At 34.6% G+C, this 22997-nt stretch overlaps 2 protein-coding genes across 4 annotated transcripts; one reads left to right on the forward strand and one right to left on the reverse strand.

Moving 5' to 3' along the window:
* Positions 1-1846: 1846 nt before the first annotated feature.
* LOC131801989 (uncharacterized) lies at positions 1847-4817 on the reverse strand. 2 transcript variants are annotated; one of them, XM_059121244.1, is made up of 2 exons: positions 2030-4817; positions 1847-1938 (listed from the first exon to the last, which is right to left on the reverse strand). In XM_059121244.1, the coding sequence occupies exon 1, from the start codon at positions 4581-4583 to the stop codon at positions 2115-2117; it is 2469 nt and encodes an 822-aa protein (XP_058977227.1). In that variant the 5' UTR covers positions 4584-4817; the 3' UTR covers positions 1847-1938; positions 2030-2114. The 2 variants fall into 2 exon arrangements, with proteins under 2 accessions (XP_058977227.1, XP_058977228.1); XM_059121245.1 differs by having other exon boundaries at positions 1847-1958.
* A 17-nt stretch (positions 4818-4834) lies between these two features.
* LOC131801990 (uncharacterized) lies at positions 4835-6738 on the forward strand. Of its 2 annotated transcripts, none has more exons than XM_059121247.1 (2): positions 4835-6555; positions 6627-6738. In XM_059121247.1, the coding sequence occupies exon 1, from the start codon at positions 4851-4853 to the stop codon at positions 6468-6470; it is 1620 nt and encodes a 539-aa protein (XP_058977230.1). In that variant the 5' UTR covers positions 4835-4850; the 3' UTR covers positions 6471-6555; positions 6627-6738. The 2 variants fall into 2 exon arrangements, with proteins under 2 accessions (XP_058977230.1, XP_058977229.1); XM_059121246.1 differs by having other exon boundaries at positions 6647-6738.
* The last annotated feature ends 16259 nt before the right edge of the window (positions 6739-22997 follow it).

The raw sequence follows: 22997 nt of genomic DNA on the forward strand, positions 1-22997 counted from the left end.
AGCCATACCTTTGTTTTCCAAATGGTGAGGGAATGAAAAATTTCCAGCCGGTAAATTTAATGTCGTTAATTTTTGCCTTTTTATTAAAATCTACATTCAATAGAAAGTCTTTCGTATTGTTATTTATATTTGTGTTAACTTCAACCAATTTAAATACATCCAATAATTCTGCGAGGTAACCTCAACTACATTCAAGTCAAATGTCAGGATTCAAAAAGCCCTGGAATAAAACAAAAATGTTAAAAATGCTTTGCATTTGACTTTATTTTGAGGGAGCCGAAAATATTGAAACATTAGGGTGGAGAAGTTAAAAAATGCATTTCAATAATTTTTCTAAATACAACAAAACATTTTTTGAAAATTATGATTTTTGGTTTAAAATATTTAAAAAATTTTAATTTTTTCTAAAATCCAATTTCCAAATATAATTGACCACATCTAATATTCTCCCTCCTCCCAGAAAACCTCCAATATGTTTTATTCTAATAAATTCTGGCAAAACCCGAAACCGCAGCAATGTGTTTTTAGCGCTCGTGTTTTGCTCCATTAGTTACAGCTACAAAACAAACAATGTTGAATAGAATTTCTGGGTTGTGGTTCGATGTTGTGACGACCATCACTACCAGAATTGTGTCATTTTTTTGGGAAGCAAGGAATTTGAGAGGACATGTGGAATATACATAGGGGAGAGGGGGTTGTGTGTGTGTGAGTGTTGTTTATAGTTAGGTTTGTTGTTTAGTTGTTTTTGTTTACAAAATAATGTTGTTGTTATCACAATGTTGCGGTCACTGTGTGAACAAAATGTGTCGACGCTAATGATTATCTTATTAACTGGAACACGATTATCGAACATGATTGTTTTATTAATTTGTTGGTTAGCGCTTAGAAAGCATCGGGAAGGGGAAGTTGGAAAAGATTGTTCGTATTTAGCTTATAATGATGTTAATATTGTTGTATTGATCAATTTATAATTTTAATTTTTCTTATATTCAATTTTCATTTTAGGTTCCAAAAAACTCTGTTGCGTATGAGTAATGACACGTAAAAGTAATGTAAGTAATAATCATACGTTCTTTATAAGTTAATATTCAATCTGGTATAAAGAATATAGTTGTGCCAACATAGTACGATCGAACGAACTAGGTCCTTATCTAGTTCCATGGACTCCGGTCGTTTGTACGAGTGATATTATGTTCATGAGTGATATAAAATATATGACATTTTTTAAATCACTCATACGTTTAGAAATTGGTGTACTCAACTATGAAGTAGATTGACACAAATTTAATTAAGAATGACGAGTAATTTATTGGCATATTGATGTTAAGACAAAACCGCTGAATATTAAAATTTGGCTTGGTTTTTAATTAAAACGGTACGAATATTACCAAAATGTACTAAATGTTGTTTTATGGAATTAAGTGAATGTTAATAATTGGAGTTTGAGTCACTACTGGTGTATGAGGTTGAGATACAATTGCATTTTGGTATATTTGATCTAAAATATATCTAATGCCTAAGCATGGTATTTAGGTAGGTAAAGCTAGAATTTTGAAATTTGTTGCACAGCCGTGAAACATAGCAGCCCTTCTAAAATTTGAAACTACATTGGTACTGTGTTAACTATTTGCTGAGACATAGTAGTAGTTCAGGTAAAATAGACATAATTAGAGTGGTTAAAATGGCAGAAATTCTCACAAAGCTATTTAAAAATATCCGTCGTTTACATTCCTTCATAAAGATTAGTAGGGTTTAAAAGCAATTATTTGTGATTTATTTTCCTTATTATTATTATTTATTATAAGTGTGAGTTTTTTCGACCTATTTTCCAATATATTTAATAATATGAGTTTTTTTGAGCTTTAGGCCAGTTTTTTATTTTATTTCATTTTTGATCTCCGATATTTCGCAATTGTATAAATTGCATCTTCAGGGGATCTACAAGATAATATAATATTCTTAATATTACTATCACAGCATTGATTAAAAATAGAAACAAACACAATGTTATTACACAAAAATCGCTTACTTGTAAACAATAATCGTCAAGTTAACTTAATAACTACGATAGAATGCACTATCATCGTCGGCTGTTAATATTGCACTGATTTTGTTTACATATTGCACGATCTCTTCTTTTGTGTCAAATGCCTATAGCAATAAGCTGCGTTATCTGTGTCGCTCTTAAAATTTATTCTCTCTGTTGTGTGTAGATTGTTGATGTGTAACATTTCTAATGTGAGTCTTCTGTGGTAATGGTTTTCCGTTTGCAGTATTTTTACTTGTTCAAGGTTTGGCTGATGGTTGCTTGATATACAGTGTTCCGCAAGCGCTGTTTTTTGTGTGTAATTTTGGTTTCTCATTTTTAAATCAGACTTATGGGCTGATAGTCTAGTTTTCAATTTATTTTTTGTGGTACCAACATAATATTTCCCACATTTTTCGTTAGGGTTGCCATCGCATTGTATTTGGTATATCACATTGTGTTTATCAGGATTTTGTATTTTGTCTTTTGTATGGCTAAATAGCTTTTTGAGAGTGTTGTTGTTTTTCTGGGCTATTATATATTTGTTCTTGTCATATAAATTTGAGTTCTGGAATCGTTCTGATAAATTTGGTACGTAAATCATAGATTTATATATCTTTTCATCTTTTTGGGTTTCTCTAGTAGTATTCCGTCGTCCTATTAATCTATTTATTATTCTTATTGGAAAATTGTTGTTTGTTAGAATATCTCGGATTTTGTGTTTGTTCTTGTTATGGAATTTCTCGTCACTAATGCTCATTACTCTATGTACTAAATTTTTTGCAGTGTTTATAATCATTTGCTTGGGATGTTTCGAAAAGAAATTTATAATTCTTCCCGATGCCGTGGGTTTCTGATACCAGTCTAATTCTAATTTGTCCTTCTTTCTATATATTATTGTGTCTAGATATGGTAAACATCCATTCATTTCATCCTCCATGGTGAATTTGATATTGTTGCTGAAACTGTTAAGTATATTCAATGTATCATTGATTGCATCTTCCCCAGTTATCACAAAAAGATCGTCCACGTATTTCGTTAATATTTTGGGTTTTGTTGTCAGTTTTTCCATGCAGGTGTCTAAGAGTTTCTCCATGACTATATCCGCCACAACTGGAGAAGCTGGTGAACCCATTGGCAGTCCTTTCTTTTGTTTATATATCTTGTCGTCGTATTTGAAATATCGGTTGTCTTTAATGCAAAATTTTAGAATACTTAAAAATAGGCCCTTTGTCATATTTGTGTATTCTTTTAGTTCTTCCCACCTTTCGTCGATTATTTGAATACCAAGATCTATCGGTATGCTTGGGAAGAGTGATACTACGTCAAACGAAACCATCCTGTCATTTTCTTTAATCGTCATATTTTTAACTTTGTTTTTGAACGCCATTGAGTCTTGAACGTTATATTTGGAGAATTTGGTAAGATTTTTTAAAATTTTAACCACATATTTGCACAGTTCTTCCGACGGAGAATTGATTGAAGAACAGATCGGGCGTAACGGGAAATCTACCTTGTGGATTTTTGGTAGTCCATACAATCTTGGAGCTGTAGCCACGTCACTTCTGAGTTTTTTCCTTTCCATTGTCGTAATAATGTTGTTTTTGTATAGCTCCTCCACCAGTTCATTATTCTTTTTTATCAAACCTGTTGTTGGATCTTTGTTCACCCGTTGATATGTCATCATATCTGAAATAATACTGTTCATCCTCTGTTTGTAGTCATTAATGTCCATTGCAACCGTAACATTTCCTTTGTCAGCATTTAAAATTAATATATTTTTATTTTGTTTCAAAAAAGTTTTGGTGCGGCCCACTGTGCTGTTGATAAATTTATCTCGTTCACTCTCTTTCATCTTATTCATATGTGTGTCTATCATTGTTGTGAACTTTGTCCTCATCATTTCTTGTTGTTCTTTGTCATTCCATGTTTGTATTACGTCTTCGCCGTCTGCTATTAGTTTAAATAGTGGGAATTGTGATTTTGTTGTTGGAAGTCCAAATTTCTCTCCAAGCGAAAGAAGCCATTTCACGTCATCGGGGAATTGAGTGTTTGTTTTGTTTACAAACCATTTATCATTCTGTTTTATGCCAAGTTGTATCATTTGTTGTTGTTTAAGTTTTTCGAATTTTCTTTTCTGTGTGTTTTTTATTTCGTTCTCCATGTTCGATATTATTTTGCTTTCGTTTTGAGTAACTATGTTTATCTCTTGTTGTGTTAGATTTTCTCCCAAAGTTTTTTCTATATTTTGTTGATCCCTTTGATTGTTCTTTATTTCGTAATGTTTCTGTTTAATTAGTAGATTGAGAATCTTGTTTTGAAAAGTATCAATGTATCCCTTTAATGTATTTTTAATGTGGTATATTTGAGGTGTCTTAAAAATATTGTGAATATTTTTTAAGGCATTTCTAATAAAGTTAGGAATGATGCCGTTGTTACGACATCGAATTAGAAAAGTTAAAGAGCATTTTGTTTTGGCAATCTTCACTTTTGTGTTTTTGTGTTTGTTAATGCTGTGTTTGATGTTGTTTTTATACTTGATGTTTCTGTAGATCATGTTGTTGGTATTCGGCGTGCTCTCCGTGTTATATATTATAAGTGTGAGTTTTTTCGACCTATTTTCCAATATATTTAATAATATGAGTTTTTTTGAGCTTTAGGCCAGTTTTTTATTTTATTTCATTTTTGATCTCCGATATTTCGCAATTGTATAAATTGCATCTTCAGGGGATCTACAAGATAATATAATATTCTTAATATTACTATCACAGCATTGATTAAAAATAGAAACAAACACAATGACATTAATGACTACAAACAGAGGATGAACAGTATTATTTCAGATATGATGACATATCAACGGGTGAACAAAGATCCAACAACAGGTTTGATAAAAAAGAATAATGAACTGGTGGAGGAGCTATACAAAAACAACATTATTACGACAATGGAAAGGAAAAAACTCAGAAGTGACGTGGCTACAGCTCCAAGATTGTATGGACTACCAAAAATCCACAAGGTAGATTTCCCGTTACGCCCGATCTGTTCTTCAATCAATTCTCCGTCGGAAGAACTGTGCAAATATGTGGTTAAAATTTTAAAAAATCTTACCAAATTCTCCAAATATAACGTTCAAGACTCAATGGCGTTCAAAAACAAAGTTAAAAATATGACGATTAAAGAAAATGACAGGATGGTTTCGTTTGACGTAGTATCACTCTTCCCAAGCATACCGATAGATCTTGGTATTCAAATAATCGACGAAAGGTGGGAAGAACTAAAAGAATACACAAATATGACAAAGGGCCTATTTTTAAGTATTCTAAAATTTTGCATTAAAGACAACCGATATTTCAAATACGACGACAAGATATATAAACAAAAGAAAGGACTGCCAATGGGTTCACCAGCTTCTCCAGTTGTGGCGGATATAGTCATGGAGAAACTCTTAGACACCTGCATGGAAAAACTGACAACAAAACCCAAAATATTAACGAAATACGTGGACGATCTTTTTGTGATAACTGGGGAAGATGCAATCAATGATACATTGAATATACTTAACAGTTTCAGCAACAATATCAAATTCACCATGGAGGATGAAATGAATGGATGTTTACCATATCTAGACACAATAATATATAGAAAGAAGGACAAATTAGAATTAGACTGGTATCAGAAACCCACGGCATCGGGAAGAATTATAAATTTCTTTTCGAAACATCCCAAGCAAATGATTATAAACACTGCAAAAAATTTAGTACATAGAGTAATGAGCATTAGTGACGAGAAATTCCATAACAAGAACAAACACAAAATCCGAGATATTCTAACAAACAACAATTTTCCAATAAGAATAATAAATAGATTAATAGGACGACGGAATACTACTAGAGAAACCCAAAAAGATGAAAAGATATATAAATCTATGATTTACGTACCAAATTTATCAGAACGATTCCAGAACTCAAATTTATATGACAAGAACAAATATATAATAGCCCAGAAAAACAACAACACTCTCAAAAAGCTATTTAGCCATACAAAAGACAAAATACAAAATCCTGATAAACACAATGTGATATACCAAATACAATGCGATGGCAACCCTAACGAAAAATGTGGGAAATATTATGTTGGTACCACAAAAAATAAATTGAAAACTAGACTATCAGCCCATAAGTCTGATTTAAAAATGAGAAACCAAAATTACACACAAAAAACAGCGCTTGCGGAACACTGTATATCAAGCAACCATCAGCCAAACCTTGAACAAGTAAAAATACTGCAAACGGAAAACCATTACCACAGAAGACTCACATTAGAAATGTTACACATCAACAATCTACACACAACAGAGAGAATAAATTTTAAGAGCGACACAGATAACGCAGCTTATTGCTATAGGCATTTGACACAAAAGAAGAGATCGTGCAATATGTAAACAAAATCAGTGCAATATTAACAGCCGACGATGATAGTGCATTCTATCGTAGTTATTAAGTTAACTTGACGATTATTGTTTACAAGTAAGCGATTTTTGTGTAATAACATTGTGTTTGTTTCTATTTTTAATCAATGCTGTGATAGTAATATTAAGAATATTATATTATCTTGTAGATCCCCTGAAGATGCAATTTATACAATTGCGAAATATCGGAGATCAAAAATGAAATAAAATAAAAAACTGGCCTAAAGCTCAAAAAAACTCATATTATTATTATTATTTTTTATTTTTTGGGAAATCTTAAAATTCTCTTTAAAATGCCTCATAGTAAATTTTTCTAAGTGTTACCATTTCCGACAGGTTGCGATTTTAGTAGTCATTCATGATGTGAAACTTAGATTGAGTTTCAAAATGCATTATTTAAAATAATATTGATACCGACACACAAATTACTGTACACAAAAAAAAATCAACAAGTAAAAAAATATTGAGTTCGGCCGGGTTGAATTTTTAAAACCCTCCACAAAGACAAAAAAAAAAAAAACATTTTTATATTATATAGTATCTGGATTCAAACGTGTTCCACCTTAAACTAAAAATACCAGTAAGACCGTTTGGATTATACTGTTGAACTTTTCAAAAAACCATAAAGTGGGTGAGGCCGTTGTATAGGGCAATACCAAAACGTGAAACTCTATAGACAATTTTATACTTCATTATCATCAAACAGATCTTCATCAACATCAATACCAAATTTGAAACAATTTCCTGGGTAAATATGACAAGGACTATGAAAATCGTATCGTTATATGTGCGCTATAAGAAAACATGGGTCTGCTGGATCTAGAACCCATTACGAACTACAAACACCAATTTTTGGACAAATCCATGGAAATATGTTCAAAAACTAATCAAAATACCGAATATCGGTAAGTACCGATACACTGTGTCTGCATGAAAACTGGACCTATCCATACTATGTTCCGCCACAGGAGCTACAACCCATTACGAGCTACAAATACAAATTTTTAAACAAATCCGGGGAAATATTTGAAAAAACTAATCAAAACACCGACTATCGTTAAATGGGGATTGTACAAAAACGTGCACCTATACATACAATGTTTCGCCACCGGAGCTAGAACCCATTATGACGATCAGAATACCATTTTTAAGACAAATCTGTGAAAAAGTGTGGCGAAAATCATCAAAAATATCGACTATCGGGAGGTACCATTATATGGCAGCTGTTCCAAAACGTGGACAGTTATACAGGGTGAGATGAAAAAACTGCAACCAACTTCAGACTTTTATCATTTCTAAGCCACTCGTCCGACAGCTGTTAAAATTATTCTAGTGACAGCTCATTATATTGTTTACAAGCGTACAAAAGCATTTTGGTGAGAATTTTCCAGAAAAAAAGTTATTCGTGATGGAATTCAAGCGTGTTAGTGCGATTTCTTTAAATTTGGCTGGAAAACCACAAGTGGCTATCGTTAGAACACTCCAGCATTTAAATGTGAATAGTATTTTGAATCTCGTATCAATGCTCGTTACCGTGATACTGGTAGCCTAGACGTCAAGGACTTGGACGGAAGAAAACAGCAACATCTGCAGAAATGGTTCGAAAAGTAAAGAAGCGACTTGATCGAAACCCGCGTCGTAGTGGCCGAAAAATTGTTCGTGAGCTGAACATATCGCAATATTCCATTCGGCAAATATTGAAAAATGAGCTCGGGTAAAGCCATTGAAATTTAAAAAAAGTGCAAGAACTTACACCGCAACAGAAATAAAATAGACTCAAAAGAGCTAAAGAGTTGCTTCGCTTGGCCAAAAGTGGCTAACTGCCAAATTTGGCTTTCTCCGATGAGAAATTGATCTACCGAATTTTAAGGCTCAACGCCAATTAATGTGGGCTGTATCGTGATTTCAACAGACAGACAGACAGGCATCATTAAATCGATTTAGAATTTTATCCTGATCATGAATATATATACTTTATGGGGTAACATTCCACCCACAATTGCTTTTTTGAAAATATTTTCGTGAAAATTTCTTACATAACGTCTTCGACAATATTACCGACAAAAATTCAGGTAATATTTTTTCTCTAAGAAATTAACCATGTCTAGAGTCAATAAATGGGTATATTAAGTCATATTACTTTAAAACGTTCTAAACTCTCTTAAGATGTTAATATTTGTTAATATATTCTACAAAATTATTAGTCATAAATTTTACTATAGGTCTTCTAATACATCAAAACTCCATATCTTAACATAAAGCCAAAAATCGGTAAAAATAGAGACCTCGTTTTAGAATAATAGTCGTACCTCAACGAGTTTGTTCAAAATGTTTCGATGAAACATAATTTGAAGTCAAAGACAAAAATATTGAAGGTATAATTTCATTGCAAGACGCGAATGAAATAAAATCTATATTATTATTATATATCAAAAAATACATGTATCATTAAAAAAAAACAAAAAACATCTCCTTTGTGTTGGGGCTATTTTATGTTTGATTGGACCAAAAAGTTTGCAACAAACTTGTTATTATAAAAGCAAAATTTTTCAAATAACAATTATTTTTTTAACTACTGCCATAAATTATTGTAATTTCCTAAGCATATTACAGCAAACACAATTTCATTTTAATACGAAAAACTTAATTATTGTAAAAGGACAACAAATATTTGACATTGGCGAAATATTCAAATTTATGTTGGCCATTAAAACAATTAACCAAAGAAAGACGAACATGAAAACATCCTCAAAAAATCACCTCACTCTTAATGGAAATGAACTAATTAACACGAGAACGGAAATTAGCATCCTTTTTGGGCAAAATAACCTAAAGACTCTCCCCATGTATCTCTCTCTCTATTTTCTTCATTGCCCACGATATAATAAGACAAATTACCATCGAAGTCATTACAAAAAAGATTTAATGGTGCGCGAATAGTCGGCAGGCATTCAGCATTCGGCGAACATGCCAACGACTTTCAAAAACATGCAAAACAAATAATTTTCACTTGGCCTTAAACGTAGAGTTGACACGGCCAGCTGAACAGGACGACTTCTAAGGACAATTTATTCGAAATGAAGCGCATTTTTTGGCAGCCGAAAAAAATAAAATGCCATCGAAAGAATGAAAAAAGAAAACGCCAGATGAATGAGCACATTTAAATACTCCTGACATGGACAATATTCTCAGCATCCTGTTTAAATGATACTTTTTTGGGGAAAAAAATCAAAGGAAAAAATGAAATGCATTCTTTTTTTGTTACCAAATTTTTTGTCACCAAACGGAAATTGGCAAAAATCTTATTGTTAAAGTCAATGTTTTTCATGTAGTTTCGGCTGTTTTTTTTATTTTTTTATCCTGCAATTATTTTCTCTTGACTGGTTTGCTGGTGTCCTTTGGTTTGTGTTTTTTTCCTCTGCTTTGCAACAGGAAATGCTGGTCAGTTTCTTCCTTGCAAACAGCTTAAAATATTTGTTCTCACTTCGTTGTTTTTATCACTTCCCGTAGATTCTTCTATTTTTTTTTTTCTTATTGGTGTTGATATCGTTTTCTGTTCAATTGTTATTTTTTCTGCTTTTGTTTGTAAGATTTATGGGTATCACTACTTTTTTCTATTCTATTCTGATGGCTGAGAATTTTATTGATTATAGAGGATTTTAAATAAATTTTCGAATGTAACATTTAAATAATTTATTTGGGGGAACAATTAAAATTGCACCATAAGGAAATGGTGTACGTAAGCTTGAGGGCATCCATTGGAGTATTTAGATGTGTTACTAAAATAAACAAAATATTGTCTTGGACTACTCAAACTGTAGTCGTGAATTTTTATAAATAATTTTTTATGTAAAAAATAAAATCGTGGATTGCTGTGAATATTTTTAACCTTTTTTACCTTGAAGTTATGTACCGTATTGTAGCAAATATTTTTTCACAATTTTTTGACATGATTTTTTTTTAAATTTTGAGGCATTCAATGCAGTTTCCTTCGTTTGAAAATCTCAATATATATTTTTTTATCTCCTGTCTACAATTTTACGGAAGAGGTCAAATTAGCCCCGAAATTCAATAGTTATCTGGTTAACTATTGAATTTCGGCCATTAAATCGAAGCTGGATCTGGTAATATGACTCATAAATATTTTTTTTTATTTCTGCTATGTACTTTCATAAAATGCTTGGTAAACGTATTTTATCAGAGCAACAATCGTTGATTTTTTTTGAAGTTTTTTTATGAGCTATCATACCTAAAATCAAGAAGTTTTCCTGGACATCATTACTGCAATTGTGGATTTGTGAGAATTTAGTAAAATTATTCTATACCCTCAGTCATATGGCTACAGAGGTTATACATCATTTGATACAACCAAAATGTACCTCTTCGAAATAATGGCTTTAGATCCTAGGTCTCTTTGGATTAAATCCATTTTAAGACATTTGAAGTTGATTTAGGGTTGTCCGTCCGTCTGTATGTCTGGCTGGTGCGCACAATAACTCTCGAAGGGAGTTTCATCCCAATATCATTGTTAAACTTAGATCGAATTCGGAGATAGGCAACAACGGACCATTCCTTCTGGTACCTTCCCCACAAAATGTCCAAAGCATCATTCGATTTCGTTCGAACTTTGCAAGTTCCAATATATTTGTCAGTACTTGGTCAGGTGCGAAAATTGAAAATATCGACCCATTTCATAAGTTTCTCCCACAAAAAGGGTCAACATTTCAATAATTATAACTCTTTAAAATGTGAAATAAGAGTCCGGCTGTCTTCAAATTTCGCACATGTCGATATACAGGGTGAAATGCAACCAACTTCAGACTCCTGTCATTTTTAAGCCACTCGTCCGACAGCTGTTAAAACTATTCCAGTGACAGCTCATTATATTGTTTACAAGCATACAAAAGCATTTTGGTGAGAATTTTCCCGAAAAAAAAGTTATTTGCGATGGAATTAAAGCGTGATAGTGTGATTTCTTTAGAGCACTCCAGCATTTAAATGTGAATAAATCGTTTGTGTCTCGTACCATCGCTCGTTACCGTGATACTGGTGGCGTAGCCCGACGTCAAGGAAGTGGACGGAAGAAAACAGCAACATCAGCAGAAATGGTTCGAAAAGAAAAGAAGCAACTCTATCGAGACCCGCGTTGCAGTGGCCGAAAAATGGCTCGTGAGCTGAACATATCGCAATATTCCATTCGGCAAATATTGAAAAATCAGCTCGGGGTAAAGCCATTGAAATTCCAAAAAGCGCAAGGACTTACACCGCAACAGAAAGAAAATAGACTCAAAAGAGCTAAAGAGTTGCTTCGCTTGGCCGAAAGTGGTAAACTGCCGAATTTGATTTTCTCCGTCTCCGATGAGAAAACATTCTTTGTCCACCAGTTTGTAAACAAACAATATGATCGTGTTTACTTGCCAAAGAGGTCAACTGAAAATGCGCACCTTCGGTTGGCCACCAGAACTCAAGCGCCGGCCATGGTGATGGTGTGGGACGCCATAACAGCCGATGGTCGCTCTCCGCTCGCATTAATCGACCGTGGCAACAGAATAAATGCCGAATATTATTGCGAAAATATTCTTGAGGGTGTATTAAAGCCACACAAACATTTTGGCCGCAGGCCTTGGACATTCCAACAGGACTCAGCATCATCGCAAGAATGGTTACAAAATTAGGTTCCTCGCTTCATTTCCAGCGCACAATGGCTACCAAAATCTCCGGACACCAATCCGTTGGACTATTGTGTCTGGAGTATTTTGGAAAGCAAGGTTGGCACTAAAAAATACCAAATTGTCGATCACCTCGAGCAAGCGTTTCGCCGGAAAAGGGTCAAAATACCACAGAGCAACATTCGGGCAGGGTGTGACGGTTTCATTGGCCTTTTGAACGCCATAATTTGTACCTGGTGACCAATTCGAACAATTTTAAAGTTATTCTAAAATTTGATTGTATCTCCGACACTTTTTGCTTTCATTTAATAAAATTAAAAAAAAAAAACAAATAGAAAAATTATGGCGTTTGACTTTATTGCAGTTTTTTTCATCTCACCCTATATATGCAGAACTTCAAATTTCAAATTTGAAACAATTCCGGTCATGAAAATATCGATTATCTCTAGGTACAATTATACGAACAATGATGTTTCTTACATAATGGGAACACATGCTGGGGGCTTTAACAAAACATTATAGCCCATTATATAGCCCATTTTAAATACAAATTGTCTGCAGACCTATCACACATCTAAGTTAAATTTTATCAACCTACTTCATTTTATTCTAGAGTGATTTCCATTGACGGGCAAACGGAGAGACAGACAGGCGGATGGACCGACATCGCTAAATCGACATAGAATATTATGCTAAACAAGAATATATACTTTCTGAGGTCTAAAATGTATATTTCCAGGATTTACAAATGACAAACTAAATATATCCTCCATACTATAGTGGTGGGTATAAAAAAGGAATATTTCACACAATTACCCAACTTTTTTCACAATGATTATTAATAATGACAATAATATTGTAGTTCAGTGTTTATTTTATTATACCCTACAACACTATGTGTTGGGGGTATTATAAATTTGATTGGGCCAAAAATTATGTAACTCCTCGAAATATTGGTTTCCCACATAGGAAAGTATATATGAATCTTCCTATATCGCCGAGCTTAGTCCATCTAGCTATGTATGTCCGTCCGTCCGTCCGTTCGTCCGTCCATGTTAATTTGTAATCACTCTACAGGTAGCAATTATGACCCGATCTTCACATGATGGCAGAAGCCATCCAATTTTGATGGTCATCGGACATTATTTAGTGGGTGAAATAGACCATAACATCTGTGTTAAATAAAAGTCAAATTTTCCATTGAACCGCGAATATTTTTAATCCCGGCGAAATCACAAATAGACGAACAGGTCAATTCTGACCATTACGTAGATGCCGATACATCGGATATATATAGTGAAATATATACAATGTGTATATACAAAGGAAAGGGATGTTAGCTAGAATGCTTATATCTCAAGAATGGCTGGACCTATTTTGACAAATTTTGTAAATTTGTCCTCTTGGCATAAAATAATAAAATCTAAAAAAATCGCATAAAATGATGCCAATAATGATGTTAACATAGATTTTGTAGTATTTTTGAGACATTTTTTATTTTTTCATATTTTTTATCGCATGCGATTTTTTCAATTTGACGTATAATATTGAAGTGTATATTTTGCAATTATACAGATTATTATATACAGATTGCAATTATCGTCCGATCCTCACGAACATTTTTACAAGGTTAGGATTAGGCTCAGAAGGGCTAGGCCTATTGTTTTCAAAAGATGTCCGCAATATATTTAGAGCTTGAAATGGACCAACAACTAAAAATGTTCCTGATTTTTCAGCCGTTATAAAGATCACAAATAGAAACCAAAGGACACGAAATCTGGCATGAAATTAGAGTTTAGGACAGCGGGTAGAATGCATCACTTTTGTGTGAAAAAATACCAATATTACTTTCAGGTAATATCCGAAATATACAAAAGGCGAACTTCTGGCTTTTTTATGCTAATGTCTTTGACGAATATAGCCAAATATCGTTGACAAGCAAATCATATAGATGAGGCTGAATTTGGAGATACAGAGGGACCTCTTGCTTGTGGAAATGATCGCAAAATATTTAGCGGTTCAAATGAAGCCAATTGTGGCGCCTGAGAAGAGAGTTAAGGACAGGGAGATACAGAGAAGCCTTTTGCTTTTGGAGATGATCGCAAAATAGTTAGCGGTTCAAATGAAGCCAATTGTGACGCCTTCGAAGAGACTTAAGGAGAGGGAAGAACTCTAGCATTTTGGATGACCAATGGATTATACTTAGCTGTAAAATGGACCAAGACAGTTAACAGCACGACAGAGTGCGTAAATGTCCCTGGTCAAAATGGTAAGGGTAATATCTGGGCAGTGCTCCATGACATAATTTCAAAAGCGAAATCTTCCAAAATGGATTTGGACATAAGGCGGCTTCTAACATATTGTAGTGTTGTAGGGTATCACATGGTCTGCCCCGCACGACTATAGCCTTTGCTTACTTGTTTAATGTTATTGGTAATACAATGAAATTTTTCGTTTGAAATTTGCGTTTTTCTGTTTTTTCCTATTTAGGTTCATTGATTTTAACCTTTTGCAGTTTACCAAATAAAATTAAACGTTTTTAATTTTTTTTCACTACGTTTTAATATTTTTAGGGAACTCTTCTATTTAAATATTTACTTATTTATTTTAATTTTTTTTTTTTTGGAAAATTTATAGTACTTTCTCTAGACTTACCTTTCAAATATTTAAATTTAAAAATCACGATCTCGTTTGTAAATATCAGGGTCTTTGCAGCAATGTTTGCATGAAGATATGGTGGAGTATTAAAGTTGGAGTTTTTATGTTGATTTTACAGTTTTAACGGGATATGAATTATACTTTTATGTATTATTTTTATTGGTGATTTGTTTTTTTATTATTTTCTTGAATAATGTATTATTAATATATATTGTATGTAATTAATGTATTTATTATAAAGTATATTTATTACTGGCGCAATAGTTTCTATTTTTTTATAATTTTAATAATTTTGAGTTTTTTATATGAAGCACTTGTTTACTATTTTTATGTATTTTTTATATTTATTGGCAACTAGGGTATTTATTATAAATTTCTAATTTGTTTTTTTTTTTTTTCTCATAAAGGGATTTTCACTTCACTACTATATTTTCTTGCCATTTCCACAATAATCCAATATTATTTGCGAACAAAAGTTACAGCTTTCATAAAACCTCAAAAGTGTTTTCACGTCCATTCATTTTGATGTTCGAAGGTGTTTTGTTGATTTTTTTTAAACGATTCACTGTTTGACAAATTTCTAGAGCTGTATGATCGAGACGGACGTTACACTGATGACTGGCTGGTTGTTTGGTTATTAGCAGAACTTCTATTCCAATACTGGTATTAGCTGGGAAAATTATTATTTGCTTTTTTTGGGAAAAGTTGACCCCTTCGGTAATGCAGCAGCACTGGTTGTGGCTCGCTTTTCCGTCTTTCATTACAATTTCTTTTGTTTTTTTCGTTTCTTGGTTGTTTTAATATTTTGGCACTTCAAAATATTGGCTTCTATTTGATTTGGCTAATCTCATCGTACTTCATCGCTTTGTCTTTTTGCCGTTGTTGTTGTTTTGGACAATGACATTTGTTTTCCGGGGAAAAAACCTAAAGTCCACAAAAAATAATTCTGATGGCCAAAAACGAAAAAATTAAATATGAAACGAAGGATAGCTGATGAATCCAGGGCTGCGTTGTTTTTCATTGCGTTCTTCTTCGGCTGTTGCTGTTGAAACCGTTGCTACAGTTTTTGTTGTTGTTGCTGCTGCTTTAGCGTGGACCATCAGCATGATTTGATGACATGTTGAGCTGGCCAGAATAGGTTATCATTATTGCTGTTGTCGTTGTTGTTGGCTTCCTCTAAGGTTTTGTCTTAGCCAGGCTGCGTGTCCATGTGAGTATGGGTGTGTGTGTGTGTGCACAAATTTTTCTGGCTGGCGATTTTCTTGGATACGTCTCAATCACCGAAGCTGTTGGTTGGCGGTTGAGGAGGAGATGACGAAGTTTTGCCACGCTGCCGTAGGGCACACTATTTTCGTTGCCAGCCGCCAGTCAGTCAGCCAACAAATATTATGTTGCCCATCTTCGCCGTCATCATCGTCATCGTACACACCACACATGTTTATGTTTGGCTCGCGCTTAGCTGGCCTTTATTGTTAGCCAACTGACTGACGACTAACGTTGGCTATCAACTACAGAACGGTGTGCCAGCAATCGAAGAGCAGCCGTTAGTGAGTGTCGCTAATGTTTTCATTTCGAGCAGTCTTTGGTCGTAGCCGTTGTTGTCATTGTCGTCGTCGTCGTCGTTGTTTTCATCGTTGTTGTCGTCGTGCCCATCGTCATCATTATCATTGTTGTTGCGAACGGTTCTCAGCCACCATCCGGCAATAACATCATTATTATCATTTGAAATGGGAGGACAGTGATTTGGTGGGAAATTGTTTGAAGATCGGTTTTAACCGTTTTTGGGGAATATTTGGGTGATAACATTCGGTTAGTAGATCAAACTGACATATAGCCTTAACCGTACACAAAGGGCCTAAAATACTTTTTTCCCTATATTTTGCATATTTATTAGGAATGTGGACTTATGCGGTGCCATTATGAGGGGACTGTACCAAAATGTATACCTATATTGAAGTTTTTCTGCATGAGGCTTCTCCATCCCCAAAGTAGCCTAGATACCAATTTTAACCAAATCGATAGGAAAATGTGGTCAAGACTCTCGAAAAAGGAAAAATTAGGTGATACCTTTATATGGGCGGAACTTCTGTGAAGAGGTTTTCTACCCCCTGAGAAACTAAGGTTCTAAATAAGAACCAAATCAATTGAAAAATGTGGCCAAGACCTTAATATGAGGGTTATACCAAAACGTGGGCCCATATTGATAATTTTGCACGGATGGTTCCTTTTTACTAAGATCTCAAACTATCATCATTTTCTCAAATTAGAATGAAAAATATGGCAAAAATGTAAAAAGGATATATCCTTATATGGAGGCCATACCAAAACGTTGACCATCATGACCTATATTCTGTACAAATGATTCTACACCTAACCAATAGGCCTGTATCAAATCTCTTAATTTCTATCTTAAATGTCAAGATGTATAAAACAAAATATTTGAGGCACTTTGTGTAAGGTGGCCGATGAATCAAAACTCTTTTGGGATTTATATCTACTAACTGAATACTATCACCTTCACTTAGAATGTTTCACTTCCAAAATTGGCTTTTGCGCAGTGCAATCGGGGATTTTTGAGAAATATTTTTTCATGGACCATCAAACGAATACAGAATGATTTTTTGAAAGGTCGTCAAGGAGTTCTCTAAGAGACATTTCTCCAAATTAAAATCCCACCAAAGCACAGTGCACCCTTTGCCGTAGTAATTGTCAATGAGCAGAAAACAACAAAAATTCTCCTCATTGGGAGAAGAGTTGAGATGCGTTCAAGAGACACCATCCAAAAACACTGCCATGAATGCACAAGAAGACGCACACACACAAACCCAATTGTATCTGTGGCCAAAAGACAATTCTCCACCCGTTGCGCTTTGTGCCATTAAAACTGCAACAACGACGATAACAACAACAAACTTTGGCTAGGTTGCTGGCTGGCTGACTGGCTGGCACAAGCAAACAACTGGCTGCTCTCCAAACTCCAAGCAACAACAACACCACTCATTCGTTGTAAATGATGACGGTCGGGGAGAGTTCCCAATGCATTCGGCTTCGTTCGTATTGTTTTGATTGTTGTTCGGTTGCATTCGTCGGTCTTTGGCTTTGGTTGACTTTGGCACATTTGCATATGGGGTGTTGGGGAAATTTGGGTTGTGCTGCTCTCTTTCTCTCAACGGTATTGATGTTTCTCTTTCAGTTTATCTCACATACGCACCATGTGAACTTGGCTGGACTATCTCTGTTTACTGCTGCGGTCAGGATGCAGTGTTTTTTGTATTCGGGTGGGAGAAAGCATAAACATTGTGCGTGTGGGATATGTGGGATCGCTGTGGATTTGCTCTTTTTGTGCGGTGAGATTTAGTACACTGCAAAAAATATATTTTCGAATCTGAAGAAGGTGGGCTTATTTAAGAAATGTGGAAACCGGAAACACGCAATTTAGAGAAATGCTGTAGAAATTCGTTTCGTTTGCCTTAATTTTTATGGTATGGTCCAGTCGGATGATATGTGTTTTAAGGCTTTCCAACTTTTTTAGCGGAATTGTCAACAAAATTTGGTATCTAATATTTCAATGTGGACAGTTTGGACGAAATCGTTAACTCTGTTTACTTCATATGTAAATACTAATTTTCCAAAATTTCCAAAGATTATCGGGGAGGCACAAGAAGGAGGAAGAAGGGAACCAACTTCATTTTCGAACCTGCTTGATGTAAATATAAGGTTGCACACAGTTTGGATTACATATAAGCTATATGATCGTTTGAAAATTTAGAAGTGAATTTAAAAATTAACTAAGCTTTTTTTTAATTTTGTCATTCTGTTCGTCTTGTGTTGCGACGAATGTTTTTTTTTTTTTTAATACTGCATACGAAAGGTAGTAACTAGTTTTAATGTTCCATGTGTTGCCATTGCGTGAACTTATATAGCTGGAATTCGGAAAGTTATAATCAGTCATTGCAGAAAATTTTCTCCAAATTTCCACATTTTGAACTAAGCATCATACTTCAATAAAGAGAATCGTTTTTTTCAAATTTTTGATTTGAGTACTTCAGGATGGTATTTAGAAACTTCAGAAACTTCAGAATACTAACTTTATCATGACACTCTATAAGGTACGCACATTCAAAAACATGCCCATACCAAAATGCACACCTCCACCTCTATGCCTATCAGACCTCCGAAAAAACCCCGCGATTCGGTTCCCCTCTAATTTTTTCAATAAGAGTGACTCGAAAGCGCTCGCACACTAAAGAGTCAAAAATGAAAGAGTGAATAGTAAACTCTCATTCTTCTAGAAATCCTGCTCGCAAGTGAATACAAACAAATCTGTGCTTGGATTCCTACAGTCTATACAGTCCTACGTACACGTTATAGATCGCATTTTATTTCTATTTCTATACTTCATACTAAATGTAAAACCATTGGTTCCAAATGTAATACCATACGATGGGTACACTTATGTACGCATTCCCAAAACAAACTCTTTATATTAGAAATACTTATCCGATAAAATTCAAGATTTGTTTATCTTTATTCGAATTTGGGACATCTGCAGGGTGAGATAAAAAACTTCAAGAAAGTCAAACGCCATTAGTTTTACACTTCTTTTAAATTCTATTGAATGAAAGGAAAAAATTACGGAATTAGCATCAAATTTTAGAATAAGTTCAGATTTGTTCGAATTGGTCACCTTTGGTACTAATTATGGCCTTCAAACGACAAAAGAAATCGTCACACGCTGCCGAACATTTCTCTGCGGTATTTTGGTCCATTCCCGGCGCAGCGCTTGCTTGAGGTGATCAATATTTTGGTAATTTTCAGTGCCAATCTTGCTTTCCAAAATACTCCAAACACAACAGCCCAACGGATTGGTATCCGGAGATTTTGGTGGCCGGAGATTTTGGTGGGTGGAAATGAAGTTAGGAACCTCATTTTATAACCATTTTTGGTTTTCGTGTGCTGAGTGCGATGGTGCTGAGTCCTGTTGAAATGACCAAGGTCTACGTGCCCAAGGTTTTAATACACTCTCCAGAATGTTTTTGCCATAATATTCGGCATTTGTTCTGATGCCACGGTCGATTAATACGAGCGTGGAGCAACCATTGGCTTTTATGGTGACCCACACCATCACCACGGCCGGAGCTTGAGTTCTGGTGGCCAACCGAAGGTGCACATTTCCACATTTCATTTTGTTTGTTTACAAACTGCTGGACAACGAATGTTTTCTCATCGGAGACGGAGAAAACCAAATACAGCAGTTCACCACTTTCGGCCAAGCACAGCTCATTTGAGTCTCTTTTCTTTCTGTTGCGGTGTAAGTTCTTGCATTTTTTGGAATTTCAGTGGTTTTACTAATTTTTTAATATTTGCCGAAAGGAATATTGCGATATGTTCGGCCACTACGACGCGGATTTCGATCAACTCACTTCTTTACAATTCGAACCATTTGTGCTAATGTTGCTGTTTTCTTCCGTCAACTTCCTTGACGTTGGGCTCCGTTACCAGTATCACGGTAATGAGCGATGGTATGAGACACAAAAGATTTATTCACATTTAAATTCTGGGGTGCTCTAACGATAGTCACTTGTGGATTCCCAGCCAAATATAAAGAAATCACACTATCGCGCTTGAATTCCGTCACTAATAACTTTTTTTCTGGAAAATTCTCATCAAAATGCTTTTGTACTCTTGTAGACAATACAATGAGCTGCAGGACGAGTGGCTTAGAAATGACAGCAGTCTGATCCGGTCGATCCGTTTGCCCAATACAAATCGCATTATATTGAGTACCTTTAAGTGAAACCTTTCCTAAACATTCTAGCATCTTCCAATCACTCAATCTCAACTGTACCATTATATTAGTACCTTCTTATACTTTAAGTGAAATAATAATTCGAATTTCCAAATATCAAGCCTTATCTCACCCTTAAGTATATCATAGGTAGTTGTGGTAGCTGTCAGCAAAGGGTGTTATTTGATTTCAGTTCATAAATTGCTCAAATCTACCTCAATTTCTCGACGTGTAATTCGCAAAATAAATTCGTTTGATTTCTTGCAAAAAAATATTTCTTGGCGGCAAGACCCACACACTTAAAAAATAAACCGTGATTGGATTCCTTAAAGAAGTCTGGTCTTATCTAAACAATCTTGATATGAGGCTGTCCATTAGCTGGCAGTAAGTCTGAGAGGATTTTTTCAATTCATTTTTGTGCCGCTTTTAGAAAGTTTACAGTTGTTTTTCGGAAGGTCCAAGGAAAAAAACAAACAATGGCATTAATGTGTAATATTTTAAATATGGGTTGGGTTGGATGCGCAACGTTTATTTGTTGCCAATGAGGATTTCACAACATATTCGTTTAGAATTGAAGGAAAAGGTCCAATTCTTTACATATATCTGGTTATCAGAAGAAAGGTTTTACAAATTGAGTCAGTCCATTGTAAAGTGTTTAGCGAACAACTTCAACGCATTCACACACAGATGGTGAAGGTTATGTTTAAAATGGAAGAGAGAGAGAGGTTTTGTTTTGTTGCCATAAATTACAATTGAACATACCCGGGGAGAATTTACACAGAGTATCCTGCTAACAACATGAAATTCCGTTTAGAAATGAAATCATCAACCTCTTCTGTTAAAGCGTACAATGAGTGGGAGGAAATTGCATGGGGCAACTACAGGATTGTGTTATTTACAAGCGAACCACGTGTTATTTTCATACACGTTGTCCATTGTTGTCGTCGTTGTTTGTAATGTTTTGGTTTGATTTTGAAGTGTGGTGGTACTTTGTTGTAAAGGTCGGTCGAGCACGTGGTTTTGTTGCAAAACAAACAAGGGAAACAAAAATGAAGTGAAGAGGAGTATGTGTTTGGAAAGTGGTAAAGAATAATTATAAAAATCGATTTTATTATTAAAATAGTTGGTTTTTGAAATTATTTTTAATCTGTGGTTTTGTGTTTGTAGAATAATAAAAAAGATGTTTTCAAGATATTTTATTTTTTGAAAAACTTTAAAAAATATCCATGTTTCAAAACTTTGGAATAATAATTCATGTCTATTATATATATCTTTAAACGATTATACATTCGAATTTCTTGAACAGATATAGAATACCGAATGTATTATTCTTTATCTACTACTCTCTTGCAATTTTCTCAACACATACAATCAGAACCATTGATAAACAAAGTCATAAAAATGCTACCCTGTGCCAGCCCTACTATTAACCACGTATTTCCAAAACGTCCTTATCTTAACCCTACATACTTAGAGTGATTCCAAGGCCAATATTAGCAGTTGTAGGACGTATACATATATCAAGTTAAGTCCTGAAACAAGTCAAACGCCATAATTTGTACATTTTTTTTTTTAAATTTTATTGAATAAAAGCAACAAATGTCGGAAATAACATATAATTTTAGAAAAAGTTTAGATTTGTTCGAATTGGTCACCTTTGGCACGAATTATGGCCTTTAAACGGCCAACGAAACCGTCACACGCTGCATGAATGCTCTGCGGTATTTTGGCCCATCCCCGGTGAAGCGCTTGCTTGAGGTGATCGACACTTTGGTATTTTTTAGTGCCAACCTTGCTTTCCAAAATACTTTAGACACAATAGTCCAACGGATTGGTTTCCAGAGATTTTGGTGGCCATTTTGCGCTTTAAATTAAGCGAGGAACCTCATTTTATGACCATTCTAGGGGGGCGCGTGCAGAGTGCGATGGTGCTGAGTCCTGTTGGGATGTCCAAGATCTGTGGCTAAAATGTTTGCGTGCCCTCCAGAATATTTTCGCGATAATATTCGGCATTTATTCTGATGCCACGGTCGATTAATACGATTGGTGAGCGACCATCGGCTGTTATGGAGGTCTATACCATCATTATGGCCGGCGCTTGAGTTCTGGTGGCCAACCGAAGGTGCACATTTTCAGCTGACCTCTTTGGCAAGTAAACACGATCATTTTGTTTGTTTACAAATTGCTGGACAATGAATGTTTTCTCATCGGAGAAAACCAAATTGGAGAGTTCACCACTTTCGATCAAGCAAAGCAACTCTTTATCTCCTTTGAGTTTATTTTCTTTCTGTTGCGGTGTAAATTCTTGAACTTTTTGGAATTTCAATGGCTTTACCACGAGCTCATTTTTTAAAATTTGCCGAATGGAATATTGCGATGTGTTCA

The sequence above is a fragment of the Musca domestica genome, unplaced genomic scaffold (genome assembly GCF_030504385.1).
Source record: "Musca domestica strain aabys unplaced genomic scaffold, Musca_domestica.polishedcontigs.V.1.1 19, whole genome shotgun sequence".
In the NCBI taxonomy this organism is placed as follows: Eukaryota; Metazoa; Arthropoda; class Insecta; order Diptera; family Muscidae; genus Musca; species Musca domestica.